At 39.1% G+C, this 12739-nt stretch overlaps 1 protein-coding gene across 1 annotated transcript in view; it reads left to right on the top strand.

Annotated features, from left to right (window-relative positions):
• The window catches only part of dnah6 (dynein, axonemal, heavy chain 6), a 38884-nt gene that overhangs the window by 15195 nt on the left and 10950 nt on the right, over positions 1-12739 (top strand). The window contains exons 38-63 of the mRNA XM_049719488.2: positions 468-650; positions 771-914; positions 1310-1531; positions 1782-1929; positions 2147-2304; positions 2399-2530; positions 2618-2789; positions 3851-3997; positions 4129-4202; positions 4316-4470; positions 5806-6037; positions 6109-6261; positions 6438-6578; positions 6907-7149; positions 7364-7531; positions 7628-7863; positions 8730-8874; positions 9058-9174; positions 9311-9434; positions 9525-9721; positions 9992-10195; positions 10501-10626; positions 11222-11386; positions 11630-11697; positions 11833-12013; positions 12542-12721. Of these exons, the coding sequence (XP_049575445.1) occupies positions 468-650; positions 771-914; positions 1310-1531; positions 1782-1929; positions 2147-2304; positions 2399-2530; positions 2618-2789; positions 3851-3997; positions 4129-4202; positions 4316-4470; positions 5806-6037; positions 6109-6261; positions 6438-6578; positions 6907-7149; positions 7364-7531; positions 7628-7863; positions 8730-8874; positions 9058-9174; positions 9311-9434; positions 9525-9721; positions 9992-10195; positions 10501-10626; positions 11222-11386; positions 11630-11697; positions 11833-12013; positions 12542-12721 (4215 nt within the window). The remainder of the gene's footprint in view (positions 1-467; positions 651-770; positions 915-1309; positions 1532-1781; positions 1930-2146; positions 2305-2398; positions 2531-2617; positions 2790-3850; positions 3998-4128; positions 4203-4315; positions 4471-5805; positions 6038-6108; positions 6262-6437; positions 6579-6906; positions 7150-7363; positions 7532-7627; positions 7864-8729; positions 8875-9057; positions 9175-9310; positions 9435-9524; positions 9722-9991; positions 10196-10500; positions 10627-11221; positions 11387-11629; positions 11698-11832; positions 12014-12541; positions 12722-12739) is intronic.

Genomic DNA, 12739 nt, shown 5'->3' with positions numbered 1-12739 from the left:
CATCCATCCATTTTCCGACCCTACTTAGAGATTTTTTTTATTTGATTTGTTTATTTCGGCAACTACAAAACACTTATTACAACTTAATGTCACATTTTGTTTTACATGATGTCAATAAGGGAATCGGGTTGAAGCACTTCTGTTTATCAGCCCCGTCCCGATTACAATCAAGTTTTCACTGCCCACACACCATCTACATTACTACAGCACAAATTATATTACTACCATAATCATGTAAAGAGAGAAACAAAAAAAACAAAAACAAAACTTAAATTTGACCAGGATAACATATGATTTTGATTTGATCAAATTAAATGAAATGTTATATGTATTATTTACCTAGTCCCTTTCCCAATTGGACAGTTTGTTAATCTGTCCATCCAATATAAATGAAGATTAGAAATTTCCCCAAATCTCTAGCCTCACTGTAAATATCTGTGTACTTTTACATCTTGCTGTCCTTCAAGTTTCCAGACCCGGTGAAGACGGCATTGCTTGAGTTATTTCAGACTTATGTGGAGGATGGGCTCTACTTTATATGGAAACATTGCACCCAAGCAATTCGCCAAGTGGACATAAGTAAAGTATGCACTCTTTGTACACTTATGGAGGCACTGCTGCTCGGCAAAGACGGACCAGACTTTAATATGGTACTTGTTTGTTATCAAGGACTGAATGAATATAATGGATAAATTAACTGTTTTATTGTTTGTATTGTAACATCCCATTAGCTTCTGACAACATGTTATGTGTGTGTTTGTAAATGGCAGGATTCCAAGCGCTTGACCGATGTACTATGTCAGACCTTCATATTTTGCTACTTATGGGCAGTAGGAGGAAATCTGCCCAGTTCTCAATGGGATGATTTTGACAACTTTATCAGGGAGCAATTTAAAGACAACAACAGTGCAAAGGTACTGCACCATGTATTTACATGATTGTCAACTGCATTGTAGTTCTATTTGCTCAATTGAAAGAATAGTAAAGTTTGGTTGTTTATTGGTTAACGTAAGTAATTCTGATACTACTAATTGTAAAAGAAATTGGTGCAGACAAAAAGATCATTGTTGTTTGAAATGATGAGCCCCTTGGCCTTAGAGTACATGGAAATAAAGGGTAGTTTGCTTTATTTGATAGAGCAAAGGCGGAGCCTGCAAAGGTTGGAATATTACTAAATTTCTGAAACTCAGAATTCATGTAAAAATGTACACTATATTGGATGAATGAGGATAGAGATGTGATATAGCACATTTTAAGTCCATGTAACAAAGAAAAAATATTTATTTTATCCATTACTTGTCTTTTATAGCTTCCTACCAACGGAGCCCTATGGGATGTGTTCATCAACTTCAGCAAAAATGCATTTGTCCAGTGGGAGACAATAATACCTTTATTTTCATACGACAGCGAACAAGCCTTCTTTGAGATGTTGGTTCCCACTACAGACACTGTCCGCTATGGCTATCTGATGGAGAAATTGCTTTCAGTAAACCGTTCTGTACTCTTTACTGGCTCTACAGGAGTAGGGAAGGCAAGTCGTAACAATAATAAAACTAAAAATACAGTTTCAAAAGGATAGATGTTTATCATTATCATGATTTTCTTTTTGTATTAATAGCACTGCTTGTGCCCAGTGGGCGTTTGGCTTAATTTGCAGCAACTCTGTTTTGTACTACCCACTGCCATTTTGCCATTTTTCAGAATCTTCTCAAGTTTATGGTGCCTCAAATTGAATTTGCCTTAAACTGTAAAAATCCTGAACAAGGTTGTGTCTTTTACAGTCTGTGATAGCTCGGGGCCTCCTCAACGGTATCCAGGAAAGTAGGGGCTACATTCCTGTCTATATCAACTTCTCTGCTCAGACATCTTCTGCCCGCACACAAGAAATCATTGAGTCTAAGCTGGAGAAAAAGAGAAAAAACATGCTTGGTAAATAGGACAGAACATTCATTCACACACCACACTTTGATAAATTAAAGAAAGAACATAGGTTTTACAATTAGTTTGTGTGTTTACACACTCATTTAATTTAGTAATTGTGGTTGTCAGTTTCACTCCTCAGTAAACACTCAAAACATGAATATTCCTTGTGATTTCTTTTCACTCATTTCATTGACTTAATCCTGTTCCCTGTCATTGTGCATAGGTGCACCTAAGGATAAGCGGATAGTGGTGTTTGTGGATGATCTGAATATGCCCAAATTGGACAGTTATGGCTCCCAGCCCCCCATTGAACTTCTACGTCAGTTCCAGGACTTCTCTGGATTTTATGACAGGGAATTTTTCTTCTGGAAGGAGATTCAGGTAAACTATTGTGCAAATGAGCTATGAACAACTCTAAAAGAAAAAATTCAGAGCCTGCTTCCCTGCCTTGGCACTTCTTCATTCTCTTCTCCAGGACATGACTATTGCCGCAGCATGCGCTCCACCAGGAGGAGGACGTAACCCTGTGACTCCCCGCTTCATTCGCCACTTCAGCATGCTTTGTCTGCCCACACCTTCAGACCAAAGCCTCAAACAGATAATTATTGTCAGGATAGACATCACACAAACACACGCATAATGCAATAGTGTTCTAAACGCTTCATTATCTTTTTTCCCCTTGATTCTTGTCCAGGCAATCTTGTCTGGTTTTCTCAAAGAGTTCACTCAACCCGTGAAGGACTGTGTAAAACTGATTGTGGATTCAGCTGTGGAGATTTACAACCGCTTGATGGTGGATCTGCTTCCAACTCCAGCCAAGTCTCACTATGTCTTCAATCTCAGGGACCTCTCCAAGTGTGTCCAAGGTGAGCATTGAATATACAAAAATACATCCTCGCCTACAGTTGTGTGCACATATTTTTCCTATTTCATGGTTTTTGACTGAACCATGCTCATTCCCTAAACCTTGGTAAATTCCCAGTCCCTGCAGTAGCCCTTTGTCCAATACCATACCTTGTCACGATGTCTCACTCTTGTTTCTAATCGCAAGTATTCAAACCGCAATAGGCTAGGAAAATAAAAAATAAAAACGCTAACATAAACCCGATTACCATGTTTATCATAACATAACTTTAGGCTGCTAACATCTTCAGTGACAAGCAATGACCAGGTATTTGCTTGTTTTTGTTTTGTTTTTGTTTGTTTGTTTTTGTTTGTTTGTTTGTGCATTCTTTTTTTCTACATTTCGTAAGAACAAGAAAAATAAAACAAAAAAAATTGGTTTATAAAAAAACTAAATCACTTAAGGCTGCTGAAGATTGAGTGTACACATTGATTCTTGTATTTTATGTTGGTTTGCATTCAGCAGTTATGTGTCATATTTGGATGATTATATTTATGTAAGAAAGCATTTAGAATGAAAAAAAAAACTCTCTAGTTTTTTTTGTTTTGTCTTTCAAGCTCATTGTATCAGGACAGTAAGTGGTCCTATGTGGTCCCTGAGTAAGCGCTGATGAAAAATTGTGACCCCTTCCAGCATTCAAATCACCAATGCCTGCTTTGGAGATTGAATCCTCTCAGAGTCAAGTGCAGTGCCTTATATTGAGATGTTTTGCTTTTTTTCTCCCTCGGACACGTTATTGAAATTTGGGGTGGGGGGTGCAATGGATTTCCTGTCACTGACAAAAACTTCTGATTGATCACTTAAGTGTCATTGCCATGCAGCAAACAAATCTAGTCCTGTAATTATGGCACATTTTGCCTCTTGTGCACTTGTGAAATAAATAAATTATGATACTGATATAAAATACAAGGGTAATAAGAGCTTAGGCTTCCGATTGAAATTCTTTAATGAAGACCAGCGATGTTACTGGCCTCACATGTATGGTTATATGCATATGAAGTCTCTCCTTGTCTGTATTTCAAGGAATGCTACAGTGTGAAGCAAGTCAAATTAGAGAGAAAACTCAGATTTTTCGTCTATTCTGCCACGAATGTCAGCGGGTTTTCCATGATCGACTCATCAATAACCAAGATAAAGAGTATTTTAATACCATCGTTTGCGAGACAGCCAGTAAGAACGGTCACACTTGATACACTACCCAAATTCTTATTTGAAACACGCACATATCCAGATTTGGGTCATCATTATTCTCATACTTGTTACAGAATACTCCACCTTTGACTCATGTCTCTTTTTTTCAGCCAAGTATTTTAGCATTAACTTGGATCCCTCATACTTTGTAAACGAGCCCATCATATTTGGGGACTTTATCAAGGTATGATGCTTCAGACACAACCCCCTTACCCCCATTTTCAGACCAAAGGACCTCTGTATTGGAAAAAAACAAAAAAAAAACAAAGGAGAAAGAACAAAACGTTTTGCTTTTAGGTGGGTGCAGAGAAAGAAGAAAAACAGTATGAAGATCTTACAGACCTGGATAAGATCCAAGCTGTTCTTCATGACTATTTGTGTGACTACAACATGACTTACTCCAAGGAGAGCAAGTTGGTATTCTTCCAGGATGCCATTGAGCATGTTTCCAGGTATTTGTGAACAAGCAATTCCCTCGCGCTCATCTTGTTTGTGATTGGGGATGTAATATTTGCTGATACTGTGCTCATGGGACTGTCCATCCATTCATTTTTCTGTACCGCTTATCCCCACGGGAGTCGCGGGCGTGCTGGAGCCTATCACAGCAGTCATCGAGCAGTAGGCGGGGGACACCCTGAACCGGTTGCCAGCCAATCGCAGGGCACACACAGACGAACAGCCATTCTCACTCACACTCACACCTCGGGATAATTTGGAGTGCTCAATTGGCCGACCAAGCATGTTTTTGGAATATGAGAGGAAACCCACGCAGGCACGGGGAGGACATGCAAATGCCACATAGGGAGAGTGGAATCGAACCCGCACCCTCCTAACTGTAAGGCGGAAATTCCAACCAGTGCTCTACCGTGCCGCATTCATTGGACTGTAATAGAGAAAATTTAGAAAAATAGGGGGGAACGAAATTTCGGTCTCTTTGTGTGTCTTTGGCATGTGGAGAAATTGACAATAAAGCTGACTTTGACTTTGACTTTTGACTTTGAAATATGTTGAGTTTATAAATGCAATGCAAGTCCAATGATTCTACCTACCCAACACCATGACTTTTTCAATACTTCAAAACAATGCAGCATTGATTCATGCCATGGGGATGTAAAAAGTAAAACTAAAAAACAACACACATTATGTTTTGTATCACAAAACTCAATTGGAAAAATAATATTTGGTACAGTATGGCATTTGGTATTGTTAAGCAAATCCACCGATCCTTGTCCGCTTTTGTCATACCATTGAAATGCTTAATTTATTCCCTTTTTAAAGAAATACTTTCCCTTGTTATTCATATAAAGCATAAAAACCAAAGCCATTGTTGTTCAAACACATTTTCTACCCTGACAAGAGTGGACAAAAACACTATTCCTTGTCCACTTTTGCCACACCATTAAAATGCTTAATTTATTCCCCTTTAAAAAAATATTCAAGAAATACATCCACTTGCTATTCATGAAAAGCAAACCCACTTTTGTTCAAACACATTTCCGTCTACCCTGACAAAAAAGGACAAAAAACACTGTTCCTTGTCCACTTTTGTCATACCATTTAATTCTCAATTTATTCACTTTTAAAAACTATTCAATAAATACCTTCACTTGTTATTCACAAAAAGCAAACCCACTGTTCTTCATAAACATTTTAGTCTTCCTTTTCGTACCTGACCAGTGAATGACCTCTTACTCGAAATTCAGTCCTCTCTAAATGTCATTCTAAACCACAAATATACGTATCTGCTGTCCTATTCTAAAAATGATTTTACTTATTGGACTTTCTAGAATTGCTCGAATGGTTCGCCTGGAGCGAGGCAATGGCCTGCTGGTCGGAGTGGGGGGCACAGGCAAGCAGTCACTCACTCGATTAGCATCTCACATTTGTGAGTACCAATGCTTTGAGATTGAACTGAGTCGAGGCTACAACTACGACAGCTTCCACGAAGACTTGAGGAGACTCTACAGGATGGCTGGGGTGGAAAGGAAAGATACAGTTTTCCTTTTTACAGACACTCAGGTATGACTAAAAGGAAAAGCAAGAAGTTATGCACAACTTGAGTAGTTCACCTCTAAACCGGCATGTTTTAGATTGTTGTGGAGGAGTTTTTGGAGGATGTCAACAACATGTTGAACTCCGGTGAAGTGCCCAACCTCTTTGAAAAAGATGAGCTGGAACAAGTGCTTGCTGCAACCCGCCCAAAAGCCAAAGAAGCTGGAATCAGTGAGGAGAACAGAGACGAGGTAAAATCAGATGCACATACTCAATCAAAGAAATATCCCAATTACTCATTAGGTACAGGTACCGTACGTTTTTTAAACAAGTGATTCACTGTCTTTACATGATGCAATATGCCATATATGTCATATCTGGCATTCTGACCATGTGGCCGTGGCTAACATGTGTTTGTGATCTTCAGGTGTTTCAGTATTTTATTTCTCGTGTACGGGAGAAGCTGCATATTGTGCTGTGTATGAGTCCAGTCGGTGATGCCTTCAGGTCCCGCTGTCGCATGTTCCCCTCACTGGTCAACTGCTGCACTATTGACTGGTTTGTGGAGGTATGTTAAAATCACTATCATTTCTGACCATGGTAATTCATTTTTCACTTTTTGGATGATTGTGATAGTGTCTATTGATTGAGTCGAAGAAGCATTTTTGTATACACATACCCACCTTAGTAACATTATCTGTGCCATTCTGTTGTCTTATTTCAATCAAATTGACTATATGCTTAAATATTAAACCGCATCAAGTCTGTGACCTATTGATATAATCAAAGTTTTACATTCTTCTTTGAGGAGGTCCTTAAAGCCCCTAAAGTCCACAAACCGCTGCTGAATTGTGCTTGTCCCTGAGCTGTTGTCTTTCTATGCTGTTTTTGTCTAGTGGCCCCGTGAAGCCCTGCTTTCTGTCTCTCGGGCCTTTTTCCACAGTGTGGACTTTGGAACGGAGGAACTCAAGCATAGCTTCTCAGATTTGTGTGTAGAGACGCATGTTAGTGTTTCTGTCATGGCTGAGAGATTCTACTCGGAAGTTAGACGTCGATATTACACTACGCCCACCTCCTACTTGGAACTCATCAACCTGTACCTGTCCATGCTAGATAACAAGAGGATGCAGCTAGTGCTTGTAAGGCAAAGCCCAAAAATGAATGAACGAATGAATGAACGAAACAAATGAATGAACGAACTAACGGACGGACGGCTGGACGGACAGACGGACGGACGGCTGGACGGACGGATGGATGAATAAATTAATTAATTAATATTTTTTCAGATCAAAGTGCCCCTCTAATATATTATAACCTCAGTTAATTAGCACTTTGCCATGTCCATTTAAATAGGCAAGGGACCGTGTGAAGAGTGGTCTTACGAAGCTCCTGGAGACCAATGAACTTGTGGCCACAATGAAAGTGGAACTCTCTGCTCTGGAACCACTTCTCAAACAGAAAAGTTCGGACGTGGATGCTCTGATGGAAAAATTGTCTGTTGACCAAGAGAGTGCTGATGAGGTACAGTATTTCACCCATTTATTATGGTGCCATGAAATGTATGAATTTTCATAACAAGGTTTTAGTGTATTTGATTTGATCTTTTGAAACTTACAGACACGTAGGATTGTGAAAGAAGAAGAGGCAATAGCAAAGGTCAAAGCTGAAGATACTCAGGCGATAGCTGATGATACCCAAAGAGACCTGAATGAGGCTCTGCCTGCCCTGGAGGGAGCTAACCAGGCTCTTAATTCTCTGGACAAAGCTGACATTTCTGAGCTCAAAGTGTTCACCAAACCTCCTGACATGGTCATGACTGTCATGGAGGCTGTCTGCATCCTGCTCAATTACAAGTATGTGTGCTTTGTTTCTCTCGCTCTCTCTCTGTGTCTCTTTGTCTGTCTCTTGCTCTCTCTCTCTCTCTGTCTCTTGCTCTCTCTGTCTGTCTCTCGCTCTCCCTGTCTGTCTCTCGCTCTCCTTCCCTCCCTCCCTCTCAATTAACAATTAAGATTCTGGGGCAAGTTAGGGTTATATACCATCTATAATTAATGAAAGAGGGTTTTGTTTGTGAATTATTTTGTTTGTGTCAGGTCTCATAAAGAGTATCAGAACAAGGATACACTTTAAAATGTATTATTTCATGGGATATATTCTCGCTAATTTAGGCAAATTTATGCAATACACAGCAATGTTGACAGGTGTCTTGCTCGGCCGCTTCCTTAATACAATGTGGCATTTTCCTAGGTAGAGTTTGATTAATCTGTGCCATTCTTGAAATTTTCCAGCATCAATATTGACAGAAGGTAAATGAATGAATAATTAAATCCGATATATTTGACATTTTGATGTTAAATGAGGAAGCAGGCGGGGCTGACTCACTTGCGGTTGGCCTGCCGCCCCCCCCCCCCCCCATTCCTCCCCTACGGCGGCTTATTAGGGTCACCTCATGATTTAAAAAAAAATAAAAAATAAGAGAGGACAGATTTACAGCCATAGGCAAGCGGTCTGGCAAGTGCAATAGCAAGTGGTGGGTGCAAGGGACAGTGCAGTCAACAACTTAACATCACATCCGTTCCCAACATGGCGTTGTGCAGTAAAATAAACCACGGGGATTATTTTGGCAAATACAAGACAAGACACAAAAATGTCAACACCTGATATTTTTCAAACTTTATTGAACAATTTTGCTCTTTTTAACCATCAATTTTTACCTGCACAGACCGGACTGGCCCAATGCCAAAAAGTTACTGGGTGATTCCAATTTCACCCGATATCTGACAGACTACGACAAGGACAACATTAAGCCTCAAGTCTTGGCTAAACTGCAGAAATACATTAACAACCCTGACTTCATACCCGAGAAGGTCTGTTTCCATTTTTAGTCTTTTTTTTTTTTAGTTTTATAGTTTTGAGTGATAACTACTAGGTTGATATAGTTTGCACTTGACAATGTCACAAGTTTACGGCTTCTTGGTGTATATGTCATTAAAATGTACGTTTGCATTTTTGAACTGATTAATGTATTTTTCTTTTTGTTGGCTTTTAAGGTGGAAAAAGTCTCCAAAGCATGCAAATCAATGTGTATGTGGGTTAGGGCTATGGACATATACTCAAGAATCCTCAAGGAAGTTGGTCCAAAGAGAGAAGCATTTGCCAAAGCACAGGTCAGCAATTTAGTATACAGGACAAACATGCCTAATCTCATTGGAGCTGTATGCATTCACCTAAAACATCTTAGTTTCACGTCCCTCACGGTCTCCTGTTTCTGCAAACTGAATTATACCTACACATCCAATATAGTCGGAGCTGGAAATCACAATGGCAACCCTGAGGGAAAAGCAACAACTGCTCCAGAGTGTGGAAGACAAGATTAGGGTTCTACAGGAATCATATGACAGCAGCCTTAATGAAAAGCAGGAGTTGGGTGATTGCCATGTCTTTTGTACCTGTATCTCTTTTAAGCTGATTTTTTTTTTTTACTATCTAACTTTCTCCGTCTCTTGCTTTCACAAAGTTAACACTATGGCAGTGACACAGGCTCGGTTGACAAGAGCAGGAAAGCTAACATCGGCTTTAGGTGATGAGCAAGTGCGCTGGGAGCAAAGTGTTGCCACATTTGATCAACAGATCATCGATGTCGTAGGCAATGTCTTCATCGCCGCTGCTTGCGTGGCCTACTATGGAGCATTCACATCTCACTATAGAAAACTGGTAGGAAGAGTCTCCTAATTTTCTTTTTAGGATGCTGTAACTTAGAATATGAGCAGCTGTAAACACCATAGCTGCAGTTTTACACAATAAAAATCCTACTCTGCGCATTACACATAATGTATGTATGTACAGTGGGGCAAAAAAGTATTGTGCAAGTTCTCCCACTTGAAAGATGAGAGATGCCTGTAATTTTCATCATCTTGAGATGCATAATAAAAAAGTTGGACCAAATTAATATATTCAAGTTTTCACATTTGCCATTTTCCATAGCTTGTTGACGACTGGATACTACAGTGCCAGAACTTGAAAGTACCCATAAGTTCCAGTTTCAGCCTAATCAATATTCTGGGTGACCCATATGTCATTCAAAAATGGAATAATGAAGGTCTGCCACGAGACACGGTCTCCACAGAAAATGGAATACTGGTGAATGAGGGTCGCCGCTGGCCTCTCATGATTGACCCACAGGATCAGGTGAATTATAAGTGTCTTTGACCTCCAGTATACAGTTTTGAGCATTACTCACTGAATAGTTTGTCTTTATTAATTTTGCGTCACCCAAAGGGAGACATACGTATAAAATCCATAGACTTGCTGCCAGAATTAATGATTTATGTACCCATTTAAATGTTTACACAAGCTTATATTACTAATTATTCTATAATTTCCACTGACACAGTGACAGCATGGAAATCTCTGACATTCTGTCACAGTAACGGCTCACTTATTATTCCATATTTAAACATACCTTTTTAAATATGTCCCTTTTTCTTCATTAGGCTAACCGATGGATACGCTCAAAGGAAGCCAAGCATGGACTAAAAGTGATCAAGCTCACTGACCCAAACTTTCTTCACAAGCTAGAAAATGCCATCCGTATGGGCATGCCTGTTCTGCTGGAGGAGGTAGAAATTAGGTTGAACTTTGCACCTTTCATGTCAGATTGAAACATCCAAAATTGATCATAAAATTACATTGAAAATTGTTGTCATTTATTGTTTCATTTACTATTGTTGCAAAAAAAAATTACCAAATTTACTACAATTTATGCAGACTAACTACAAACTGTTAGTTCAAAAAGTATTTTGGACAATCAAATGGTTGAAATAAACATCTCATTTTAAAACAAGTTGAACAGTGAGCTAAACTATGTATACAGATTTGGATAAAATATAAATAATAAATTATACAGCTAAAGTGGATGATGTCGGCAACCTTTCTTTAGTAATGGCATTAATTAAGAGCCACTTGTATCAGAATGGTGGAAAACAGATATATGGCTGCTAATTGGAACAGGCTCACTGGTGTTGAGTGAAATTTTTTTGACTGACAGAAAAGTAGAAAAAAAACTGCCAAGGCTATACGCTCCACTCTCAAAATGGCAAAAACTCTGCCATTGTCCAAATACTTCTGGATCGTGCTTATACATCTCTCCAAAGTGGAATAATATAAATGTTTCAACTTGCATATCTACATGTGTGTTTTCTTCTATGGATGTAGTTAAAGGAGACCCTGGATCCTGCTCTGGAACCTGTTTTGCTGAAGCAGACATTTATAGCGGGTGGACGGACTTTGATCCGACTTGGTGACTCAGATATTGACTATGACAAAAATTTCCGATTCTATATGACAACTAAAATGGCCAATCCGCACTACCTACCAGAGGTAGTGACAGCACATCGTCTCACATTTTGACACAGTTTCATTCATTTTAATTACATTTGTTGTGTAGTGATACATGCTGCCTTTCACAGAGCCTTCACAAGTTTGATTGATTTTTGTTTCCCTGACAATTGGTGATTTTCCCCCCAAACAAATAGATCATCATAAGGCATAAGTGAGCAATGTGTCTGACAATGTTTTTGTTGTTTGAGTTAATGTTTTAATATGTACACATTTACCTTTCAGGTGTGTATCAAAGTCACAATTATTAACTTCACTGTGACTAAGTCTGGCTTAGAGGACCAACTGCTTGGGTATTGCACTATTACACTAACATTAGAAAAAAAAATAAAGCTTGCAGCTGGATTTTGTTTTAATAAACAGTAAAGCAGCGTATTGCATCACATTCTGCCAAATTATTTGATCTCCTCCATCCATTCTCTTCTCAGTGATGTGGTATGCCTGGAAAGTCCACACCTGGAAGAGCAGCGAAACGATCTGGTTGTACGTATCAATAATGACAGGATTCAGCTGAAAGACATTGAAGATCGCATTCTGAAGCTTCTCTTCACTTCTGAGGGAAATATACTTGACAATGAGGAGCTTGTTACCACTCTCCAGGAATCAAAGGTAAATTAAACCTGGGTTTGAGAAAAAATAGAATTAAACACTTTGGTGTTTAATCTGACATCACTTTATTAGATTAATTCCAATTTAGAATTTCTTCATCTGTTCCACAATTTAATTTCTCTCCCAAAGGAGTGAAGGCATATTCTAGTTTTGTTTGTCGACTGAAAACATTTGGATTTGATTTGATTTCATTTGATTTGCCTTGCTGTTTTATTACGAGCGATGCTGAAAATGTTTGTTTCAAATTCTGAATGAAGCCAAATAAAATCTGAAAGTGACTCCAGCACACCCAAGACCCCACAAACGGCACAGAAAATGGATGGATGAATGGGTGGTTGATCTTTTGTCAAGCTCATTTTTTGATGCCAAAACCAAATTTCGAAGTTGCAGATATAGAGGAATTAGCCACACATTTCAATGTAGCATATACTATGTATGTACGCATTTGCGTGCTTCTCCAAATCTTCAATGTTACTGTGTTATTATTCTAATCCACCATTTTTTTTAATGTTTTTCAATCTTGTTCAGGTGACATCAGCAGCTATAAAACAACGACTGGAGGAGGCAGAGGCCACCGAGCTCATGATTAATAATGCAAGGGAGGGTTACAGATCTGTAGCCACCCGAGGCTCAGTCCTGTTCTTTGTTGTTGCCAGCCTCTCTGAGATTGACCCAATGTACCAGTTCTCACTCAAGTACTTTAAACAAGTGAGAAAGACTGCATTT

This window comes from Syngnathus scovelli, chromosome 5 (genome assembly GCF_024217435.2).
Source record: "Syngnathus scovelli strain Florida chromosome 5, RoL_Ssco_1.2, whole genome shotgun sequence".
NCBI classification, from domain to species: Eukaryota; Metazoa; Chordata; class Actinopteri; order Syngnathiformes; family Syngnathidae; genus Syngnathus; species Syngnathus scovelli.
The sequence above is the reverse complement of the archived record's forward strand: the minus strand, read 5'-3'. Positions and strand labels throughout refer to the sequence as shown.